General features: G+C 41.3%; 1 protein-coding gene and 1 long non-coding RNA gene across 5 annotated transcripts in view; one reads left to right on the top strand and one right to left on the bottom strand.

The window, feature by feature from the left end:
* Nucleotides 1-25,138, top strand: part of LOC145458561 (nondiscriminating glutamyl-tRNA synthetase EARS2, mitochondrial-like) — a 205,182-nt gene that overhangs the window by 176,545 nt on the left and 3,499 nt on the right. For 2 of the 4 annotated variants that reach the window (XR_013921160.1, XM_080336966.1), the window contains exons 1-7: nt 20,153-20,599; nt 20,654-20,716; nt 21,035-21,206; nt 21,320-21,427; nt 22,099-22,284; nt 22,993-23,188; nt 24,261-24,434. Coding sequence is in view for 3 of the 4 variants with exons in the window: in XM_080336966.1 (XP_080193092.1) it covers nt 20,443-20,599; nt 20,654-20,716; nt 21,035-21,206; nt 21,320-21,427; nt 22,099-22,284; nt 22,993-23,188; nt 24,261-24,434 (1,056 nt within the window). In the remaining variant the exon portion in view is untranslated. Of the gene's footprint in view, nt 1-9,892; nt 10,540-20,152; nt 20,600-20,653; nt 20,717-21,034; nt 21,207-21,319; nt 21,428-22,098; nt 22,285-22,992; nt 23,189-24,260; nt 24,435-25,138 lie in introns of those variants that run through there. The other 2 variants (XM_080336968.1, XM_080336967.1) reach the window with 2 other exon arrangements.
* Nucleotides 17,636-18,109, bottom strand: LOC145458570 (uncharacterized). The gene is made up of 2 exons (XR_013921161.1): nt 18,024-18,109; nt 17,636-17,961 (listed from the first exon to the last, which is right to left on the bottom strand). It is a non-coding gene; the product is annotated as an uncharacterized LOC145458570 (long non-coding RNA).

The raw sequence follows: 25,138 nt of genomic DNA, 5'->3' as shown, positions 1-25,138 counted from the left end.
GGGTGTCGGCACGGCCGAAGGGCCATGTCGCATGCGTTGTACATGTCGGCCGTGTTTCCATGACCAGTAGGGTTGTCAAAAATTTGTAAAATCTCAAAAAAGATGCGTATCCATGTCTCATTCTGTAGATTATTGATAAAAAACGTCAATGAGCCTGCAATAAGCTCACAGGAAAGTCTTTAACATTTGTCTAAATGCGTTTGAAAGTAGCTGCCATGGAGTGGGCGACTGGGCGTGTTAGCGACCATAGAACGGCGAGGAGACTAGTAACCAGAGATGAGCATGGATTAGGATTAGGTTTTGAAAAAACAGGATTTGTGAAATTTTGTCGGATTTGGATCATCATCATCATCATCATTGGTTTATTAGCAATTTTATCAGTTCAATACACCACAAAAATGCGATACAATGAAAAGACAGGAAGATGTCGAAGCGACTAGGAGTAGTCTATGGAATCTGACACCCACCTTGGCCTAGGCGATGTAAAGAGGAGGCATGCATGCACACTGAATGAAAGTAAAGAAGATAGTATAGAAGAAGAATGCGACAAGAAATAGGGCGGCATGTCATGGGAAGCGAGATCGATAGGTCAGTCGTGGTCCTGTAATCTTGAGTATGGACTGTATTTATTTAGTAGTAATTGCTTGTATTTCGACTTGAATGTGGACATGCTCGTCGACTGTCGGATGGCCGGCGGGATACTGTTCCACACATCAGGTCCGGCATATTTGATGGATTGGATTTGGATTAGACATTTTTTTCAGAACGGATTAGGATTTGGATTGGATTTACCTATTTTCTGGGAGATTGAAATGTCGTGTGGCGGATGGCGACAAACTTTATTCAGATCAGTTATTAATGTACTTATGAGAGAGAGAGAGAGAGAGAGAGAGTCTTTATTTTCATCCAACCAAAATACATAACAGACGGCAGTGATGGTGGTACAGAAAATATGCTTGCACAGTATTCAGTATTAGATAGGAATGATCGATAAGACCGTGAAGGTCATCTAGTCTGATCACACCAGCATCAAACAGGTACACTTGACTCTAAGCAGTCTGGCTGTAAAAAAGGTTACAGTAGTTAAAAAAATAAAATAGAAGACAAATTAAACGATGGTAGCAAATGATCAATGAAGCAATGTCTGGGCGAGGTAGGGCAACAGTGTTAGTGTAACGACAAGAGGTGATCAAGTAGGGCTTTTTTGAATCTATTATAAGGCAATTCACGGATGTGTGGTGGTAATGCATTCCAGATGATAGGTCCCGAGTAGTCGATAGATCTCTTAGTTAGGTTGCTATTGGGTGGGGGTAAGTAGATGTTTCCTTTAGACGAGGATCTCGTGTAGTGGGAGTGGACATTTTTGGCAGGTATGAAAAAGTCATCAAACACAGGAGGCAAACTATTGGAAAAATATTTGTGAATGACTTTTGATACTTCGAAGCGGTATAGTTTGTCAACTTGCAAAATTCGGTGCTTACGGTAGTAAGGCGATAGTTTAGTACGTAAAGGTACAGATGAGATCAGCCGTATCGCACGGTTTTGCAGGGTTCGAATTCTGCACAAAAATGTTGTGCATGCACTTCCCCATACTACGATTCCATATTGCAGGTGAGAGTGGAAAAGAGAGAAATAGATGGTTCGTAGTACTGATCTGGAAACAAAAGATTGCAGACGGGTCATTATTCCCACACACCGAGCTAGTTTTGATATTGTGCATTCAATATGCTGCTTCCAGGACATTTTGGCATCAATGGTGACGCCAAGATATTTTGCTGAGTCACATATGGAGATTTGTTTAAGATTGATGTCCACTAGGGTTGTCCAAAATTTGGAAAATCTTACAAATCCTACGTTGTAATGTCTTATTCTATAGATTATTGATAAAAAACGACAATGGGCCTAAAAGAAGCTCACAGGAAGGCCGTTAAGATTTCGTGCAAAGCGTTTGAAAGTTGCTGCCGAAGAATGGGCGTGCCGCCGACCATAGAACGGTGAGAAGACTAGTAACCACGAAAGCACGGCTCTTGATTAGCTAATCGGCTATGCCTCAATGACCACGACAGCAGCAGCTTGTTGATTAGGTGATCAAAGAGTCTGCTACCGGCGGCGATTCTGAAAGCGCATTGTGTGTAGGCTGATAGATAAGGATTTAGGATTGATTGAGGGTATGTTGAGGTACGAAATACATGATGAACAAACAACAGCTGCTTCACAAAAACGTCTAAAGCTTGATCGCTTTATTGTGAAGGAAACCGCCGTAGCCTATATGTCTTGTTTTCAACGAGGGAAAGCATAGACGCTGATGCAAGTGGCGACGGATTTCTAGTTTCAGAAAGGATATATCATTATTGAATGCAAATATAAAACTTAACAATGACACTATAATTTGTGCGATCTTATTGGGCTCAGGTTGTAGTACATAGTTGAAGTTTTGAATGCTCTAGGGATCGGCTGAATCAGCGGGTTATGCTTGGCACTTATCAGATGCTTACATCAAATTGCATTCACTTGCAAGTGTTGTAAAAGTCCCACATTGTCCACAGTGAAACTATGACTAGCGTTATTTAAAAGGAGCATCTCGGTCTTATCTGCATTCAAACTTACTAAGTTATCTTGAATCAAGTGAATCGTTGGTTGTGAAAGAAAATTTTCGAATCCCTCCATTGCATAAATTAGTATTTATTCTGAATTTCCAGTTGGAATCGGATTAGGATTGGACATGGATTTGAATATGAAAAAGTTATGGATTAGGATTAGGATTTGGATTTGAATGTTTGGATTTGGATTGGATTAGGACATAGAAATTTCAAATCCGCTCATCTCTGCTAGTAATCACGAAATCACGTCTCTTGATCACTGAGCTATATTGATTGGCTATATTGATTGCTATCTTGATTGGTTAATCAGCTATGCTTCAATGATCACGACCACGGCGGTTTGCTGATTATGTGCTTCTACTAGTTCAAGAAGTACGCTAACGGCAATGATGATTCTGCAAGCGCATTGTACTAAAATGAGACACTTGGTCATTGAATTTTTAGTGTTAAAACTAGATAACGATAGGTTCAGAACAACAATACCCTCCTTCAGGCATGACAGAGGTGAAACAGCGAATGCTTGTGAACTTATAGATCCCAGAAATACCTATCTGATATGATTGAGATTACGCCAAGTGGTCCTGCCTTTCTGGGTGCAGTGCAGGTAAAGTATATTAGTTATCACCAAACTGGTGCAGCACACCATGTGGTATGGATTCTGGACACAATCCCGTATGCTCAGAGGATATATGGGCCGACCAGGTATAGCTTACATTGGGACTCTAAAGAAATGTAACTACCGCACCGCTTCAATACATTCTTTTTTACGTCCATGTTTGGTTTGATTCAAGCATTAGTCGTGATGCAGCCGGTAATGATCTAAGATTCATTATGGACATTGGAAAAGTTATCTCCCAGAGCGCGGAATTTACTGAATATGATCTTGATCGATAGCTACTGTTGCATACTGATTTCAAGAATATAAATAAAAATATGGTCAGGCTCCAGACTTTGACGAAAAATTGCCATCAACATCTGAAATGTGCATTGTTCAGAACAATAGGATAACCGCAAAACAATGACCCGTTGCGGCTCTCCGATTGTTGGGACAATGACGATATTTCAGACTTTGGTGGGCGGATTATAGGAGGATCAGTGCCCGATCATATTTAAATTTATATTTTCGAAATCGGAAAAACAGTAGCTTACGATCAAGACCAGATTCAGTAAATTCTGCGCTCTGAAAGATAACTTTTGGATTGCCAGAAATCCTACAGTCGCTTACGCAAAAACGATCCTGAATACAGCCTCAGCGAAGCGGAACGAAGCTTCAAAATCGGTCGTTGTCATTCCATGTTTACATTATAGACCTCTGATCGCTGACTTGGACTCAGACTGGACTCGGTGGTGAATTGAAAATGACTCGACTTGACTCGAGTCAAAACTATAAAAGTGAGATTGACTTGTGACTTGGTTACAACCCTGGAATAAGCAGTCGTCCACATCATGGGATGTAAATGATAGCATTTGATATGGAAATGCGATACTAATCCTTTGTTTACTCGAACACCCCGTTTTAGAGAATATCATGGCATGGCGCCCTCGCCCATATTAGGTACCTAGTTCAGTCGAAGAGCATTACTGATAAGTTGTGTCGGATACGGCTTTAACACTTTACGCGATTAGTATACGTTAATTAAAAATATGGCAGATCGTAAAAATGCCATACAGTATATAGCTTTATTTTTGGAATGCATTAGTATACTTGCTTTTATACTTCAACATGTATGTTCTCCAGACAAAAGAACTGAAACTATAATTAGAACTCAACGTATAATACTCGGAATTGAAAGAAAAATACAAATACTACTTTTAAAAAGCGGATAATATATTTCATGTCTTTTATCTAGAACAGAGGTCTCAAACTCAAATGTGCTCGCGGGCCATTTCCCAGTTTTTGATGACGCCGCGGGCCGCAGCATCAATCTTAGGGATAGGCCTATTCAATTCAAAGTAGGCCTTATTTGACGGGACCTTGCAGACAGGCATTCCACAAACATCGTGGCAATGTAATTTACTATTGCATTATTCACTCTTGGCACGAAAAAAAAAACACTTTCAAATATTTCAATGAAATTGATTTTGTGCCGGGCATAATTTTTTCAATTAATGAGTGCCTTGGAATCAACTTTTATCAAAATACACCAACCAAAACTCTGTCAACAAAAGGAGTTCGTGTACCACCTAAAAATAGTACATTTAACGCTCTCTCATTCGAAATTTCATGCTGGTGACGTCATATTTTGTGATACGATTGTTGATATACAATGTTCTTTCCAATTCTCTACTAGTTGCTGACGATTACCCCTGACGAGTGTCAGCCGAAAATATTCGGGTTCATTTCAATATGAATATACTATTTAAATACTATTTAAATATGAATATACTATTTAAATACTATTTAATTTAACTACTTTGGCTAACATTTTCGTAGGATTTTATGAGGTCGAGCTTCTCACCCAGCGTGTGTCCGTCAAACCGGTGTTGTACCGACGTTATGTAGACGATACTTTTGTCATTTTCAGAAATGAGATAGACTGTGATCAATTTCTCATTCACTTAAACTCGCTTCACCCGGCTCTGTTATTCACAATTGAAAAAGAACGAAATAACTCATTGTCATTTTTGGACGTTTTAGTCGAAAAACATGATACCAATAAATTTGAAACATCAATCTTCCGGAAACCGACATTCACTGGCCAATACCTTCGTTGGAACTCATTTAGTCCTAGCCGCAGAAAAATCAACCTCATAGGCACCCTCGTGCATAGAGCGTTGATGATATGTTCGGGTAATAAACTGAACTCATTACTTGACAATATCCGGAAAATCTTACTTGATAACGGTTACCCTGAACATGTCATCAACCGTGGCATAGAGAGGAAAGTAACGCATTTCAATGCAGAAAAGTCAACAGAGCCTACCGAACGAACAACCAAAGATGTTTACATCCATCTACCTTGGATAGGGCCTATTTCCACCCGCTTTGAAAAGCAATTGATTTCAGCGGTCAATAAGTGTTACGACACAGTGAAGACCAACGTGATTTTCACGACAACGCAACTGCTCCCCGCAACACGTAAAGACGTGCTACCCGCACTTCAGCAAAGCAATGTAGTTTACGAATTTAAGTGCCACTGTGATTGTGGCTACGTGGGAAGAACGTCAAAGCGCTTGCAGGAACGCATAAATCAGCATGTCCCTATAGATTCATTAGAACACGCTCGATGAAAAGCTCACCCTTAACTCACCCGCTCAAGATTGATGCGGACCAATCAGGGATATATCCCTGGGACCAATCAAAGGCCATAAATTCTGCAATTGGCAAACACTTGTTGGATAATCCCGCCTGTGCGAAAAATTATCGAGACGACAGATTTCGCATACTCGGAAAGGGTCGCTCACACTTTCATTTGTGCGCCTTGGAGTCGACTTTTATCAAAATACACCAGCCAAGGCTGTGTCAACAAAAAGAGTTCGTGTATCAGTGTTGGGATCAAGTCACTACCTTCGAGTCACGAGTCATTTCGAGTCATTGCACATTTTGACTCGAGTCAAGTCAAGTCAATCGATTTTCGAAGGTGACTCGAGTCAAGTCAAGTCAGTCGATTTTTGGAGGTGACTCGAGTCAAGTCGAGTCAAGTCAAGTCAAGTCACGAGTCAAGTCACAATTCAAGTCAAATTGCCTTTTCGAGGTATGAGGCGTGATTACGTCATTGTATTTTGCTAGCTGTCTGAAATACAGATTGAGTGGTCATTGATTTTGAACCGATGAACGAATATAGAGTTAAATATACACCCAAGTAAGGCGCTGTATCGCTCAGATACAAGTAGAACTAATATACTACGTTAGTAATTGCACAGCCTCAGTTTATAGTTACCAGCCAAAATAGAGAAACGAATTGAGAAGATGCAATACATTACCCTTTTGCATATTGATATGATACAATTCGACCCTGCGCCAAGAATTCAATTTCAACAAAACAAGAGGTTTGGTCAAGTTAAGAACGCAGAACAGAATTAGTCATTTTGCTATTAAATTACCTTACTATACTATAGTTTACGACAGCGTAGGCTGTAAGCTTCGATCACTTCGTTTGCGATTAATATATTTGTGAGAGAACAATGGAGGCTCAGTAAAACGCACGGTCATTGAATGATGGGTGGCTCTCACGGGTTACACCAGCGTTGCGCGAACAATCCGAACATATGCAAGATACAGTGATTTTTATCGATACTGATTACTTGATGACTTGAAATTGACTCGTGAATTTTGCTCCGAGTCACGAGTCAGTCCACATTTCTGATACGCCGAGTCAAGTCAAGTCAAGTCATTTTAGCAAAGTGACTCGAGTCAAGTCAAGTCATACGAAGAAGTGACTCGAGTCTGACTCGAGTCAAGTCATGACTCGAGTCATCCCAACACTGTCGTGTATCATCTAAAAATAGTACATTGAACGCTCTCGTATTCGACATTTCGTGCTGGTGACGTCATATTTTGTGTTACGATTGTTGATATACGCTGTTCTTTCGAATTCTCTACTAGTTGCTGACGATTACCCCTGACGAGTGTCAGCCGAAAATATTCGGGTTCATTTTAATATGAATATACTATTCAATACTATTTAATTAATGAGTTATAGACATCATACTAGAGCATGCCTCATGACATCGTAAAACTATCGGGTTATAATATTGCAGCTAGTGGGCATTTAACGTGCCACAATTCTATGACCATTTACACCACAGTTTCTGATGGTACCTATATTGAAATCAGAAAGCCCATTCACATGAAATCGCGCGTAACGCGGGGACTATTTTCCAGTTGAATCAATTGGCGGGAAAATATTCCACAGCATATAGGCCTAATTCCACAATGCGCCCTGATGTGGTGCTTCGTACTCCGATGGAGTCTATACGGACCCTGGGTTGAGAACCCATGAAATTGACATGTCCAATCGGCGAAGAATTCATTGTTACAGCTGTAGAGCGTACTACTATCTTACTCGCCAACGATAATAACATGGATAAAGAGAACAAACAACACCTAGCATATATTCAACTATAGGCCTACGTCACTGGGGTCACAGAATACCAATGGCTGCCATACTGACCTGATTACATAGCTATAGCCTACCCCACGCAACGCAAGCTACAACCTTTTTATATAGGCTATATTACTATTCCCCATGACAGTATCATAGATTGTTGCGTCCGTAGGATTACCAACCAAGCCACCGTTCCGAGTCGCAAGTCCTTTCTCTGATTTTGACGTTTGAGCCGACTCAACTCGAGTCATATTAATTTAATCACCCAGTCAATCCGAAATCGAGTAACGAAAACGTCGCATCAACCCGAATCACAATTTTCAGTCACGAATCATCAACGGGTCATGTCTTATCATTATATAAACTAGAAATGAGACGTAATAGTCGATCTTCCACAGCATGGTAGCTTTTAAAAGTGATGTGATAGTGAAGTTTGTTGAGATTTCGGTTATTTTATAGTAGTTTTAGCGTGAACTTCATAGTTCATATATCTTAGTTCATATATCTAAAAAAGATATACGACACTTGAATATAATGGTGAAGGTGAATACTTGAAATTCCAACATGCCGTCGCGGGCCGCACAAAATGGTCTCGCGGCCCGCGGGCCGCGTGTTTGAGACCTCTGGTCTAGAAAGTTTCAACGGTGGTCTGCTAAAACAGGTCTAACGTTAAAAAAGTCAAAGTCCACTTTTCCAGATTAGGACACGTCATGGGCTGCTAGATTGATAGATTGCGAAGCGGTAGTTTTAACTACTGTGGTAGTGTACTACTGCGGTAGTTTCATACTTACTGTGATGAAATATTTAATATAGGCGACAATGCGGTGTGAACGGACCCACGCAACCCGGTATCTAAAATATTCAGCGATACTTTCGTTAAAACATATTTGTCACTCCATATCTACTGTGCGCGAAGCGCAACGAAAATTATGGGCAATACATGACTTTTATGAAAATTAAATGTTGGTACTACGTTAAAACAGCCCCGGAATTCTTTGGGCTATCTTTCTTATTGGGGATTAAACTATACTTCTACTTGACAAACTGAAAATAGCGAAAGTAGTTCACAAAATATTACGAAGTATAACTATAGAGAAAAAAAAGATCTACTTGAGTAAGTATCAGAAGTAAAGGAAACTACTTGAGTACTTCGAAAAAGTAGAAGTACTTCGTTACTGACCACATCTGCATTGAACCCACTGATTTAAACACCCTAAGCGGGATAGTAGCATTTCTATACGCAACTAGACTGCGAAATTTTGATACATTCATTAGTTACGGTATCGTTTAAGTAGGCCTATATTCACATCAAATATTGATGAATACACCTACCCTTATGAGTCCAATGTTCCCTCTAAGCAGCGCACGTGCGCAAATGCGCAGTGCTGAAACGGTCTCTGCGCACAGAAAATCTAAGCTGCGCACAAAAAATCTGAAGTGATGATTTTTTTTACTCGAAGCGCACTGTTCTACAAAGGACCGGGCAAGCGTGCAGACTCGTGAAAAATTTGAGGGAACATTGCCAGGGGCAAATAGTGTTATCGCTGAAGTCTGAAACCGAGGTACAAGTGCGGCCCATAAAGGTAAATAATGCGCTCTGCGAAGAAATGATAATTTGCAATTACGGGCGCCTCACGAAAGAGAATTTTCTTTTAGTGTGATGGTCTCGTACGCGTGAGCGATACTGATATCATTTCAATAGCGCAATCTTTTCTGAGAATGGCGAAATAACATGGTTTGTCAAAGTTATAAATAACAATGGGTTAGCTCGAAGTTAGTCTGCGAGAAACTTACGAATAATATTCTCCGCGTGGCATGAACATTGCATAAGATTTACTGTACAATTACATGCCGTGAATTTTCGAAGTCATCACTTACATCATGCAAATCTGATCAAGTATGGTGAGACAGGATAATATGCAGAATATGCAAGTACAAGCACCAATATTGTTGAAAGAATCCCTCCCCTTACAAACGTTGATCGGGAAATGCTTCAACTGCGCACTGTAGGGCGTTGAATTACATCAGCTTCTCAGCAGCACAAATTTTGATTTTATTCGAATCGTTTGAACGGGAATCTTCTGTCGATAAGGTCATACGCTAATATATTGTTCTTGCTTCAGTCAGACTTCACTTGAATATTCGTATCATTTTGTCCTGATAGTAATGAGTGCATTACCGGTATTAAGACGTCACATCAGCGTTTTAACGCGGTAGGCCTTATACATCGATCGCATGTATTGATTTGAAGGGCGTCCTCGTGCGTGTACGTACCAGAGGTGGTCAAAGTAGTCACCGTCGCTACTTGAATAGAAGTAGAAGTAACGCCGGAATTTCTAATCAAGTAGAAGTAGGAGAGGCGGTTCGCAAGTAAGTAAGTAGGTAGGCTATTCCACGCCTATTTTTGCCCGAAAAACTGAAAACTGTCAAGTAGAAGTAGAAGTAGTATAAAATTATAACTACTTAATTGGTAGTGCGAGTAGGCAAAATCTACTTGAAGTACTTCAAAAAGTAGAAGTACTTCGTTACTGACCACCTCTGGTACGTACGTCTACTAGTAATCTATATGTCACCATCTCCATGCTCACGGATTCATTGTGACGTCACAGATGGTCGCACAAAATTACGATTCGGCGTCTATAGTACTTGCGGTTACAAGCGTCCATTTGTGTCGCTTCATGTGTTTGGCTAGCAGCTTGCCTGTGTGGCCAACGTTGAAAGAATACTCGCTAGTTCTGCTTGTCACTGTTTATACTGATCGCTTTTAATGAAGACAAAACCAATGGGTAGTTTCTGATGCTCATACCCTCACCAAGCCAAATTATTAAGAAGTGCGATCCGTTTAACATGGAATGGTCGTCGGAGCATGTGAAAACGGAAGACAAAACTAGGTACGCCCGAAGACGGTCAATTATTATTTAGGGGTCCTACATTTTCCAACGCACCTGACTCGATCAGCTCAACCGGTAAATCTGATTACGTGAGCAGATAGAGCATAAAAATTGATAGTAATATACCGACTCTATCATGAATTATAAAAATTATCGCGCCGGGCGCGATCAGGCGACACACCCACTAAACGGACCCCAATTTAGATGATGCACATCGGCAAAAAGCGTCAAGCCCAAGGGGGTCTGGGGGGCGAGAGAGAGAGAGAGAGAGATATGATATTCTTTTTCGCCTGCACCATCGAGATGCTTTGGCGACGGAGTTGCGATACGGCCCCATGAGGTCATCTAGTCTGCGCCCCCGTTTTTTTTCTCCTCCATGCTATCCGTGATTGCTGAGCGCCTAGCAGGATAGCTGCGGATACCATTTTTCGAGTCTTTGGTATGACCCGGCCGGGGATCGAACCCACGACCTACCGCTCGAGAAGCCGGACGCATAACCATTACACTATCTCGCTCGGCGAAGCCCCCCAGAAGCTTGATTTATCACCCTATGGGGGCCTGGTTGCACAGTGCTGTCCAAGGGCCTGCGCAGTGAGTTGGCGTGTTTGCGCAGACTCGTGATAAATTAGAGGGAACATATTGCTTATGACTAGGGCGATTTTTTTTTGACCTAAAAACGAAAGATTTTGACCTAAAAAATCTAAATTTTGATATTTTTTTACTTTAAAAAACTAAATTTTGACCAAATTTTGACCTAACGTATGCAAATTAGGTGTTTTCCTAAAAAATGTTAGAATTTTACTACTTATCCTCATTTCTGGTTTGAATTGTCTGTCCTTACGAAGTAGTTTTCCCTGAAAAACTTGTTTGACTCAAAAACTGACAAATTTTTACATGACGAAATATTATTTTAACAAAATTTGGCCCTATGATGAATTCCAGCTACTTTCCTGCATTCTCGGCAGGGATATCTAGTTCTAGGTATCCCTGATTCTCGGGTGAAAAGTGTCTGTCTTTACTAAATAGCTTGCCAGGGATGAAGATGTGGCGAGATAGCGCAGTGGGATAATCCACAGCTACAACACCAATGAATGGGCTTTAGGTTCTAGTCCGACCGAGGTCGACTCCAGAATTCCTACCCAAGTGTTGAAGGTTTGTCTAGGTTCCTCCATCTCATCCGCATAAGCGGTGTCTTACAAAAAGCATAGAAGTGGGCCGTGCTACAAGTCGGCAGAGTCTCGGCGGATACGGAATCGAAAATAAGGAATATCGGCCTGGTGTAAATGACCATTTTAGTCGACAAACACCATGAATATACAAACAACAACAGCAAGAAGAATGGAGAAAGAACGTTCAACTGTAACAGCTATTGGCTGGCAACACTGAAGTTGTGCGTGCGTACACTGCTGGTGACACACCGTGTTGCTTCATTCTGACAATGGTGTACATCTCAATTTTTGTAAGAACCATGCAATGCCCATGTAGTCTTGCTTCACTTAGAATATTGCGGTACATTGAGCATAACACCGTGTCAACCTATTTGTTTCATTTGACTGTTTATGATTCACAATGAGCAGACAATGCGCCGTCTTCCACGGTAGGCCTATAAAGTAGGCTACAAACTGTAAAATGTCAAACGATAAGTTCACAGATTGCGCAAAATCTACGATACAAATATAATGCAGGTTGCGAAAAATTTTGTCAATTTTGACATTTTTTGACCTAACCCTAAAATTTTGACCTTATTTTGACTTTTTTTGACATCTCAAAAAAAAAATCGCCCTACTTATGACCTTTGATTAGTAATCTATTTTCTGAATTTTCATCCGCATATCGATTATTGAAATTCAATTCAATTTATAAGTCTTTACGGTTTGAGTTTGAGATTTGGATTCGTCAACCGACCCGTTCAAGCAATATAGAAAGAAACTTGTTTCACATTTTCCGTAGTCGTCGTCGCGTCGTTTATGCTTCCCCCGCTGTGGCCGTAGTGACTGCAGCTTAGGTAAACCGGTGATCAGCCGCCCGCAAGTTTGCAATGTGCGCGTATTCCATAGGCAATCGCGTATATCGTGACTTTGATACATAATGTGATGTCGTCATGTCGTTAGCTCGTTGTGGTCGGCCTTAATGGAAGTCGGAAGTCGCCGTGTATTTTCTGTATTTATCGGCACCGTTTGGAATCGGTGGCAGGTGCTCACCTGACGGCTTGCCGGGTGCCTTGCTCACTGCTCACAATGTTCCTCATGAATTGGCGCCCCGTGCTCACCTGACAGGGAGGCTCTTGCTCACTGCTCACTGCTTGTCTTACCCACGCTATTCTCTCTATAGTTTTTCTTGAAGATCACTCTCGACAAAAAGTGATAGGGAGGATTTTCGGCGCTTCTTCGTTTTACGATCGGAGAGAACCAGTGTTCCCCATGATACCGATCAACAATGTTCCCATTGAACATGTCACTATGTAACGTGTTTCACATGATATCAAGCTGCGCTTCCCCTAAACCTAATATTTTTTGTGCGCTGGAGACCCAGGTTCGATTCTCGCCAGTACCCTCTTTCTGTGAGTCGCTGTCGGGAGATCCGGTGATGGGCATGGAGATTCAAGCGAACGTAAAGTCTGAATGACGATAGCCAAGAGAATTTGTTTTATATTCACTGCGTGAAAGTGGTTTTTACTCGTATTTTGCATAGTCATTATTCAATTGAATGGTATATTCATCATCATTGGTTTATTAGCAATTTTATCAGTTCAATACACCACAAAAATGCGATACAATGAAAAGAAAGGAAGATGTCGAAGCGACTAGGAGTTGTCTATGGAATCAGACACCCACCATGGCCTAGCTAGGCGATGTAAAGAGGAGGCATGCACACTGAATGAAAGTAAAGAAGATAGTATATAAAAAGGAAGCGACAAGAAATAGGGCGCAATGTCATGGGAAGCGAGATCGATAGGTCAGTCGTGGTCCGGTAATCTTGAGGATGGACTGTATTTATTTAGTAGTAATTGCTTGTATTTCGACTTGAATGTGGACATGCTCGTCGACTGCCTGATGGCCGGCGGGATACTGTTCCACACATCAGGTCCGGCATATTTGATAGAGCGATGATCTTTTCGGTCGATCATATGATATTTGGACGACGTGGACGCGCGTGTGTTGTATTTGTGCGCTTTTGATTCAGAGGTAAATAAGTCATTGAAATATTCGGGGCAACGACCGCAGTGAAACTGATACATAAACTAGGCGATTTCTAGTTTCCGCATATCTTCTATGTTTAGGACGCCGAATCTCTTCAGCAGCGACTTGCATTTATATGTTTTTTTAATTAGAAGGGTTTGAGATACTCGAAAGGTTCCGTTGTAGTTCCTGCAGAGCTGTCAAATTCGTTACTTTACCATTTCACGGACATTCTGACAAGCGAGACCGCCAACAATTACATATTTTTGTGGTATATAGCAACGAAATTGCGCAATGCGGAGATAATTTTCCCCAAAGAAAGTCAAACATCATAGCGATAACTCCTTCCCCTAAAACAAGTCAAATAACACACCCCAAACCCCCTAGGTCTGCAAACTTGACTCAAGGCGTTGTCACCATTGGCGACTGTAACAAAATCAGTAGCTTGAAAAAGGTGACCCAGAGAAAATGTAATTTTCGGCGGTCTCGGCTGGGCGTTCGTGAAACGGGGAACCATCTCAAATTTAAACGACAGAATTATTAAAGCGAGCTATTTACATATTGTTCGGGCACGGTCGCGCTTGGCAGGGATAGTTTAACTTCTTGCTTGCAAGCCACTGTCTCATAGCTAACAGTGAGATGCAGCTAACCCATATCACATAGCTCTTTGTTATGAAAATAAAAGAGAATAGAACCATACTTCGTGACTCGAAGGTAGTGACTTGATCCCAACACTGCCCTTTAGTCCAAAAGGTTGCGCCCTTTCCCCCTGTGTAAAAAAATTCCTCGATGCACAGCAGCTTCTTCAATCGGCTCATGCAGGGTTCAGGTACATCAAAAATTATTCTGAACTGTGGTGTAGTCTAAGAAGGAGAAAGAGAATAAGTAACGTTTATATCGTGCTCATCGCTATTGTAAGAGACCTTGTTATGTACCTGATGACTTGCGATACAACAACTGCTGCAGAGACTTTACAGTTGAAATGTATCATGTTTAAGTTTAGCATTCTTTCGAATCATGACGGCAAATAGATATTTTTTAATTAACTGTCATTTTGTCATTACCTAACTTCAACACATTCACTTAGCAGCATTTAGTAACAATGTAATTTAGAAACCTATCCTATCTAATACCGAATACTGTGCATGTTTTCTGTACCACCATCACTGCCGTTTGTTATGTATTTTGGTTGGATGAAAATAAAGACTCTCTCTCTCTCTCTCTCTATGCCTAGTTTCAAATAGTAACTTATGTATTGATGTTTGGTTATGCTTAGTTAAACGCAATTTTGCCGCTGCTGCTTGGCGAGCAGTAGGCCTGTGTAGTCAGGGCCGTAACAGCACTTCGTCAGGCCCCCCCAAAACTTTGGTCTTGGGCCCACCATAGAGTTATAGACCTAACTTCTGGGGAGCTTCGCCCCCCCTCCGGTAATACACTGTTTACCACTATTCATCATATTCATTGGGAGTATGTTTAGTGAATCAGCTTTTGCCGCCTGAGCGCGCGAAGCGCGGAAAATTTCTAGAATTCATGATTTCATCGGTCAGTATGATCGGGAATTGCATATATTGGTATCAATTTTTATCTTCTCTCTGCTCACGTTATCAGATTTGCCGGTAGAGCTGATTGAGGTGTGTTTGAAAAGGTAGGACCACTCAATAATAATTAAACATCTTCGGGCGTATACCCGTTGGCAGGAACGAAACAGCACCTCGTCAGGCCCCCAAAAACGTGGGTCTTGGGCTCTCATAGGGTGATAAAACGACCACCCCCCTCACGTTGTTCGCGTTTGTCACGAAATTATCTGTACTGCATTGTGAGCCAGCGCGATACGCGAAAATTTTCGATAATTTATGATGAAACCGGTCAATCAGATCGGCGATTGCATATATATTATGCTATCAATTTATTGTCCTCTCTACTCACGTAATTAGATTTACCGGTAGAGCTGAGTGAAGTGTCATGAAAACGGGAGGGCCCGTAAATAATGATTAAACATCTTCGGGCGGACGGACCCGTTGATATGACTTCGTTACATGATTTTATTTCGTGACTTCCAGTCTGCTATATCAAAAAATATAGAATCGCCCAAACGTAGGCTTCTAAACTAAGAGACGCACACGATTTCAAATTGGTATATCTTCACTGGAATAAAATTTTTCCCAGCGGGATGGTATTTGTCTTATGAGGTTCAGATTGCAAAGACAAAGGGCCACCCACAAAGGCCCTTTTCAGGGCCACCAAAAATTGTGTTTTGAGAGTGGTGCGGATTCCATATTCCGAGTATTCATTACGCTAAACATTTTTTGTGGGTCTTCGTCTCGGAAGGATTGGGCGACACGCGAACATCAATAGTTGGTTAGTCACTAATTTTTAAGTAGCGAAATGCACAATACCTAGGGACACATTGCACTAAAAGCTACAGGGAGATCGAAAAGGTTTAAAAGCACTTACTGCACTACCTCATCTACCAAGTCAGAAGATTCCGAGTTACAGGCAGGGTATGGAATGCCTATGTCTATTCTTTTATCAGAGATAACCAAATTTCATAAAGTTTTAATGGGTATTGGAGGCCGCCATATTGTAATGTCACTCTAAGACAAAGTTTCATACCATACCATACTTCCATACCTTACCGTACCATACCATGCCCTGGTCACAGGTCAATCTCTCAAGAATTCACCAGCGGCTCAAGTCCGAGTCACAGGCACTGGCGTAGCAGCATGTTCTGCCACCCCTGGATCTCGCCTAAAATGCCGCCCCTCCCTTAAGCAGACCGCTGAAAATTTCGACATAGATTCATGTTCAAGCAACCTTGTCAATAAGAGAGTGAAAGATGGTGAATGCGTGCGAGGCTGGAAGTCGTCCGCGAAGCGTACAAAAGACCAACGAACTTTACAACATTCATGTTCTGGGCACAAATGACCAACTAGGCGATAAGTGCCAAATACTGTTCAATAAACAAACAAACAAACGTGGTTTCACTGCTCCGCACCAGCCTCTTAACCCTTTTAAAATCTCAAATTGAACAACTTCATATGATCATATCTTAATTTGTGTCCGTTCTAGAGGCCTCATATTGGTTTGTACAAAAAGCTACCAATCTTCTGATTTATATGATTCAGAGGTATAACGCATGACAGTTATCGCAGCTAACTCCAAAAAGTCCACCTCGTTGTCATAAGTGATTCTAAAAGCGCTGGTGAATAAATTGTGACTTTCGCTTTGCAGCAGCGCGTGGGAATTCAAAAATCCAAACATAACACTGAGGCCAGCATCATCTTCTGATTGTTCGCCTGGCATTCTTCTTTTTTCTGCGAACTCTCCGAACAATCGGCATTGACACCTGTTTCGGAGTGGTTCCATCGCCATGTTAACATATCAATTCGTGTTTTCGGAATCAGTGCGACGCTAGCTTTCGATTGATACCTGCTTGTTCAAATTTTAGCTCACGGGACGCCAGCTATAGCACTACCAATTAACGCTTCTTTTAGCCGTGTGCTGAGCGAGATAGTGTATAATGGTGATGCGTCCGGCTTCTCGATCGGTAGGTCGTGGGGTCGATCCCCGGCCGGACCAGACCAAAGACTCGATAACTGGTATCCGCGGTTATCCCGCTAGGCGTTCAGCAATCACTGAGGGAAAAACGGGGGTGCAGACTAGATGACACTATTATTAAAAAAAGTCCGTACCGCACCTCCGTCGTCAAAGCATCTCGATGGTGCAGGTGAAAAAGAATACCATAACCATTTCTCTCTCTCTCACACACACACTGTGCAGCCACATTTTGCCGCCCCTGGCGCAGAGCCAGAACCGCCAAGTGACTGCTACGCCACTGATCACAGGTCACTCTATCTGTCACACTATTGTTGCACATATACTTCCTTCTATCTTCTCTACAACTTTTAATCGAAATGTGTCTTTGAACTGCATATATTGTGTGATTGAACCGCTGAATTTAATTAGTTTAATTAATCAGCCGACATGACTAGCGATCGTGTGAGCAAGGCCGAACTTCCAATACGACGCTAATGTATCTTTACAGCATAATGACCATGCGAAATACGACTAAAAACCACCTTCACACAGTGTTCAGTGAATATAAAACAAATTCTCTTGACCATCGTCATTCAGACTCTGATCCATGCTGCTTTACGTTCGCTTAAATCTCCTTGCCCATCACCGGATCTTCCGACAGCGACTCACAGAAAGAGGGTACTGGCGAGAATCGAACCTGGGTCTCCTGCGCACAAAAAATATTAGGTTTAGGGGAAGCGCAGCTTGATATCATGTGAAACACGTTACATAGTGACATGTTCAATGGGAACATTGTTGATCGGTATCATGGGGAACACTGGTTCTCTCCGATCGTAAAACGAAGAAGCGCCGAATCTTCAACGCTCCCCTGATATATCAGGCAAAATGTACTGAGATTCCAATCAGGCGAGTGCTGACGGCAGTTAGGGTCGGTTGTCGCTGACCCTGACAGTGACATTAAATGGAATGACTTGGGACAGAACACTGCTGCGTTGCAGTTGAAACATAACTGGCTATTGTGTGTGTGTGTGGTGAGGAGGGTTGGTTCGACTTGTTTGAAATAACGTCAGTTGTGTTTGAAATAAGGTCTGTCTCATGTTTGAAATGAGGATAGTCATGTTAGAAATAAGGTCAGTCTCATGTTCGAAACAAGGTCAGTCGCTATATTGTATATGTAGTTGCGGTATCAAAATCATATGTCATATCAAAGGCAAGATCAGTGTTGCCAATTTAGCGATTTTGACGCTAGATCTAGCGATTTTTCATCCGGTTTAGTGCTAAAAAATATGGATCTAGCGATAAATCTAGCGATTTTTGAAAAGGTATTTAGCGCTTTTTTACCGAAAATAACCAATAAAGATTGGTTCTGGCCGACGACTGGCAACTCATCTGCCACCAGAGTGCGGACTCCGATGATACATAATGAAATTAGGGATAGATTATCAACCTACGGATAGATACGCAACTCCTATCGGTTACGCATGGGCAAACAGTGTCTCTTTTGCTGAGCAATCTAAAAGTAGCATAATTGACAGTGCTACATCTGGCGACCTGAGCGCTGAAATTTAATATGATTGGCCTTGATCGAGAGCTTGTGTCGCAGTGATTTCGAAAATACAAAATAAAATCTCGTCAGGATAATGGAACCATGCACCCCGAAACAGCCCTCGAAGTCTGAAAACCAGCATTGCTCCAACAATGGCACCGCCGCAACACAATGAACATAACAATGACCAATTTCGTCCAGCGATTGTTCTGATCAATGCCCATTTTCACACTTTGGATTTTGTTTTGAGGTCGTTCCATTGTCTTTACAAGAATTCAATTCGTATTGTCGGAATCAGTGTGACACTAGCTTTCGTTCAAGACTAGATTCATTAAATTTCATACTCCGGGTTGGTCCTCTACTTTTAGTGGCTGGCAAACCAGGTTCAAGTCGTGTTGTGTCGGGTCGAGTCGCATGTAGTGTTCAAGTCACTCCAACTCAGTTTAGAGAAGTTTAGCGCATTTCCACGGTACATCGCATCACGTATTCACGGACGCATGGAGCAAGGCACGCTTATATAGTGAGCGGCATAGCGATCATTGCGCAAAGCGATCTGCTCTACCGAAATGCACTACACGTTTTGTTCCGCTTAGAGATGACTATTACGTATTATGAACTAGAAATATGATAAGTGACTTCGGCCCCAGACGAGTAAAATACAGCTGAGAAGAGTGTACCGGTATTGATATTATGGTTCAATTTAACGCCTTTAGCAGATTTAGCGCTTTTTTCTCAATATTTAGCGACATCTAGCAATTTTTTGACACCAGTTTTAGCGATTTTCTTCCATCCGGAGTTGGCAACACTGGGCAAGATATCACAGTGGTAGCCACTAGCCCAGTCCGAACACTTGAGTCAAATTAGCCAAATCGACTTGCTTGGTTTCTAAGGAAATAGACTACTGTGGTCCCACTCGTCAATGACTCCAATGAATGGGTATGAAAAAATTATCGTATCCTTTATCCTATAGGCCTAATTCTTTTCTGGTTATAGATTACTGGTATATTGATTAGATAATATATTAAGTAGTCAAGTCTCCTACTTCACACATTCTGCAATCTTTCACCATGGCTGGTGTACAAGGGATGGGACAACTAGTCGGTTTGGACCAGATGAAGCAAATCAAAGAATTTTTGAATACCTACAATAAAATAACGGAACAATGTTTTGGAGACTGCGTCAATGATTTCGGTAGTCGAAACGTCATTTCAAAAGAGAACAATTGCGTATCGAATTGCGTTCAAAAGTATTTGAAATCGACGTCAAGAATTGGTCAGAGATTTGAGGAATATCATATTCAACAAAACGAAGCCCTCGCAGCCCAGGCTGGGATATTGAAGAGACCAGGCTCATAGTCCCGTGATTTTGCAGTATTATCTGCAACATGGAAAACAGCGGATATACAAGATTTTTCAATTTTAGACTGTTTGTTTTGGTATATTTTCTGAAGTTTTGGCATGTGTGAATGATATTCGCCAAATGACGTAGTCGTGCAAATATGCATGTTTTTTGGGCGACCGTGTTACCTTGTGGTAATTATTGTCTATGTCCTGCGAGAGAATGACATTTTTATGTGGCGATTGAGCTTTTCGTTGTACACTGTACAGTCTTTCAAAAGAATTTTTGATGCGCCATGTCTAAATGTTTTGTATAAATTGCACCCAGGTTCACTTACAAATGAACTACCCATTATTTGTGGCACGACTAGCCTGTTTTAAATGCATTCGTCGATCCCTGATATTTCGTACATATTCCCAGACGAAAAGAGTCAGAGTGCGATTTGCTCCATCGCCTACAGGTTGGACTTGATTTTGCCCTGCCATTATGTCTTCTAAAACTTGCCATGTTTCAGGTTTCTTGCACATTGGCGGATTGCGGACAGCACTGATAAATTTCTTGTTTGCAAAGTCAAAAGGTATGCCTAACCGTGTTGAGTTTAAAATGGAGGTATCGGAAGTTAATATCAGGATCAATTATCCTGGTAAGCGCTAATCAAGACCTAAGTGACTGAACATGTTGAATCTACCCAGGGTTGTAATGACTTGAGCCCCAACACCATGACTCGAGCTTGACACTTTGTTTACTGACTTGGACTCGGACTCAACCGTGTGATGAATTTAAAATGACTCCACTTACTCGAAATTATAAAAATAAGATTCGTTGCAACTATGAATGTACCTTTACTCTTGATTTGAAATTTGGAATAGTTTTGACAAGAATCTATATTTTACAGGGGGTGAGTTCGTTCTCAGAGTTGAAGATACTGATCAGAGCAGAGTAGTTCCGGGAGCAATAAACCATCTTGTTGAGCAATTAGCATGGGTTGGCATAATCCCAGATGAGGGTCCCATGCACGGAGATTTCGGTCCATACGTTCAAAGTGAAAGGTTGCACTTGTATGAAAAGTAAGTTGTTGGATATTATACCAGTATCAACATTCAATACCGTAATAGTTTCACGCCAATACTATTCCATGACGTTTGCTAACTAGGCTGGCTGTTTTTTTTTTTCGAAACAGATGTGTTGATCAGCTCCTTCATTCTGGTTCTGCGTACCGTTGCTTCTGTAGCGAGAGAAGGCTGGAAATTATGAGGAGAGACCAACTCATGAGAAATGAAGCATCCAGGTAATGGGGGAGATATTTGCAAAATTCGCTCTTTTGATTATGGCTGAACTCTGTGGTACTTTTTTAGTTTTCTATAGAGTGTGTGGTTGGTTGAAGTCCTCTTCAATGGTCTTCGAGTAAATGTAGTAATGATGCTTGTGTTCGAGGGGAGTTAACAATCTCCGAGACAGACCGAAGCTACCCCAAAGTAGGCATAGAATATGAAGAGTTTCAAAAGTACTCAAATCTTCGTCTCTCATTTATCAATCATGTCACCGCAACTTTCCAAAATTGCAGTAGGCATCACCGTGGACAACACAAGATCGGTAACGCTGTCAGCCTAACAGCGCTACAAACAGTAGCTGAATATAAAATATGCGATGTGATTATCATATGGCAGATATGGTGACAGTGTTCTCAGTCTGACCTAAACAAATATCTGAATTTATTCAAAAACTACTGGTTGTTCCTCAATAATTTACAATTTGAAGAGCAAATTTGAGTTGATTTTTTTCGAACTCTTATGAAGTGGTTGTATGAGTAGTCTGAAGGTAAAGCAATTTTATTAAGAAATGCGATTGGAGGAAGTTGCCGCCTGTGGTATTGCTATGAACTTGTATTAGCAGGAGATGGCAAATCTTGCCTTGGTGTATCTCAGAGATGAATATTGAAACAGTGTAATTCTTCACTAGATACGACAACCGATGCCGTTACCTGACAGCCGATCAAATCCAGCAGAAGCTAAAAGCAGATGAGCCGTTTGTGATTCGGTTCAAGCTGCAAGATGAAGCGGAATCATTTCAAGACATGTTCAGTGGAACTATAACGATAAACGTTTCTGGTATTGAAGGGGATCCGGTCATATTTAAATCTGATGGGTGAGAGAGATATTTTTGTGCTTAGTACATCAACTGTTTGGTATGTGAAGAGCTTCTTGGAGGTACTGAACTTCAATATGCAATTGAAAAGTATATTCATATTGAAATGAACCAAGATATTTTCGGCTGATACGCGTGAGGTGTAATCGTCAGCAACTAGTAGAGAATTGGAAAGAGCATTGTATATCAACAATCGTATCACAAAATATGACGTTACCAGCATGAAATTTCGAATAATAGGGGCGAAGAGATCGCTTAAGCTAAATGTACTATATTTAGATGGTACACAACTCCATCTGTTGGCACAAATTAGTATGTATGCTCTTCAAGGCGGTAAGCAATGTAAATACAGGACTGTTGCTGTCGATTTTTGTCCTAAAAGTCGCCGATTTGACTATGTAAGTGTTCACAATATCCAGTGCACATCTAAAGTACTTGAGGGAAAAGTGTACATAGTAACAGGTATTGGATTTTGATGTAAAATAATGGTGATGCTCTAATGACTTTTAAATGCGCTTGTTAATTGCTCAATTGTGTTGACCCGTACGGCATGAGTAGCTTATGCTGTTTTTACCAGGAATAGTGTGATTAATAAACAATTTACGTAACCTTTTATGGTTATTCTGGCTTTGCAATGGCCTTTTCGCTTGAAAATCTCCAGACCTTGTCGGTGAGCTGGAGGACTCATTTTCATCCTGTTATATCTAGATACCCCACTTATCATTTGGCCAATGTCGTCGACGATCATTTGATGAAGATCACGCACGTACTACGGGGTAAAGAGTGGATCAACTCGACACCGAAACATTTGATGTTGTATGCGGCGCTCGGCTGGTCTCCTCCAGAGTTTGGCCATCTCCCACTGTTCTTAAATGAAGACAAAAAGAAATTGTCCAAACGACAGGTGCGACTACTTTGCATGACAGTTCTCACTTGAAGTAATATACATTTGTTAGGATCGTAGACGGGTAGAATGGAAGGCAACTCTGCCGCCTTTTCAAGCTCCACGCCCTTCTAAAAAACGTATTGTTCTCTCCGAGATAGTAATCTGCATTTCCCTTTTCAACGACCGTCGACCCCAGGGATATTAATGTTAAACTCAACTTGTGTCGGTGACCAGATTCAAAGCTTCAGATTGCTCGTGTGCCGGACCAGCCAAATGATTCTAAAATGTTACCTTAAAGTCCATGCCCTTGTTCTTCACTTAAATACTTTATCAAGCCTGTACACATGATATTATATTATGAATCAATCATATTATGTTTATTTGTAGCGGCACCTTTATTAGCAAACGATGGAATCGGCAAAAGTGTGATGCTAGGCCGGTTCAATACAGTTATACACTGCTAAAACAGCAACTATATAAGTTTGCATATTTCTATGCTTCCTTTGTCTTAGTCGTAACCTGGTGTTAGCCCTCGGCATGCGTTGTTAGGAATACAGGATATTTTACTGTAAACACGGACGTAGTAATTTGGTTCATCAGAACCCAAGAAGTAGCTCTTGGTTTCAAAAAGGACTGTGATCCCTGAAGTAGTGGGGAAATAGGCGAAACCTACTTGAGTTCTATTTGAGAAAAGTAGAAGTAGTTCGTTACTTGGCAAGTCTCTGTCCAAACTTGACATCAATCAAGGACTCAAAGTGGATGAGACTAGCTAACCAATTTGTGTAATTTGTGAAAGATTTTCTATAATGAAAAGATGGCGCTTCTTTGTATTGTCAATTTGTCATAGCACCAATAAGAAAGTATCCATTGTCACAATGTTGTTTGCAATTCTATACTAGTTGATGACGATTACCCCTTGCGAGTGTGAGGCGAAAATATCCGGGTTTATTTTGATATATATGCACTATTCAATTGAATGCTGAAGTTCTATACTTCCAAGAATCTCTCGAAAGTTGCCATGCTGAGTGTGCCTGGCCGTTTTTACTGTGCCCTCATTTTTCTGCTTTCGACCGGCCATTTTGTGTTGTAGGGCGATGTATTTGTGGAGCAGTACAGAGAGAAAGGTTACCACCCGTCTGCGCTTCTGAATTTCATGATGACGTGTGGCATGGGGTATTCAGACGGGCCAGTTATGTTTGGTGATGACTTGTGTTCTCCAAAGACTGTGTTGAAGGAAATGGTTCCGTCCTGTGACTTGAGCAAGGTAAGCACGTTTCCAGCATTTACTTACCTATTGTATATATAATGCGCACTAGGTTCAGTGTGTGCTTATGAGTAGGGTTGGGCACAGTGATTTGAACCAAGTAGTTAAGATAATTCTTTAAAGTACTGAAATTATGAGCTCCTTGCCACTAACATTCAATTTATTAATGGGGAATACAGTTTTGATAGTAATTTAAACTGTGAAAGCCTTGAAACCTCAGTTGGTGGTAACGCAGCACAGGAAACCTGTGGTACCTTACAGAGCTTTGCACGTAACTGGAAATGACGTGGCTGTGACGTCGTGATCAACTCACAGCAGTTAAATAGCCACGGTCGGTAAAATACCCAATTATATTTAATGTGATATAGAAGTGACATTATATTCTTTGTGGTTGCATAAAAGGTATACATTTTAGTTTTCCACATCTTTTATACTAATATGATGGCGTAATGCGTGACACTCAAACCCTGGTGCTTGATTCAGAATTGCGTCACTTACGTAGTTGAGATTGTTTCTGGTGATGTAGTTTGTTCCTTTGTATTTATAATGGTATCTGCATCAAGACCAGGGCTTTGGAGCAGCCGTGAATTTAAACTGCTCCAGCTCCGGCTCCGGAGCTCTTTTCTATCATACATTAGCTCCGGCTCCAGCTCCGGAGCCGCATTATTACCACTGCTCCGGCTCCGACTCTGAAATTATCGAAT

The sequence above is a fragment of the Botryllus schlosseri genome, chromosome 16 (assembly GCF_051294905.1).
Source record: "Botryllus schlosseri isolate E-star chromosome 16, Bs_hap1, whole genome shotgun sequence".
Classification (NCBI taxonomy): domain Eukaryota; kingdom Metazoa; phylum Chordata; class Ascidiacea; order Stolidobranchia; family Styelidae; genus Botryllus; species Botryllus schlosseri.
The sequence above is the reverse complement of the archived record's forward strand: the minus strand, read 5'-3'. Positions and strand labels throughout refer to the sequence as shown.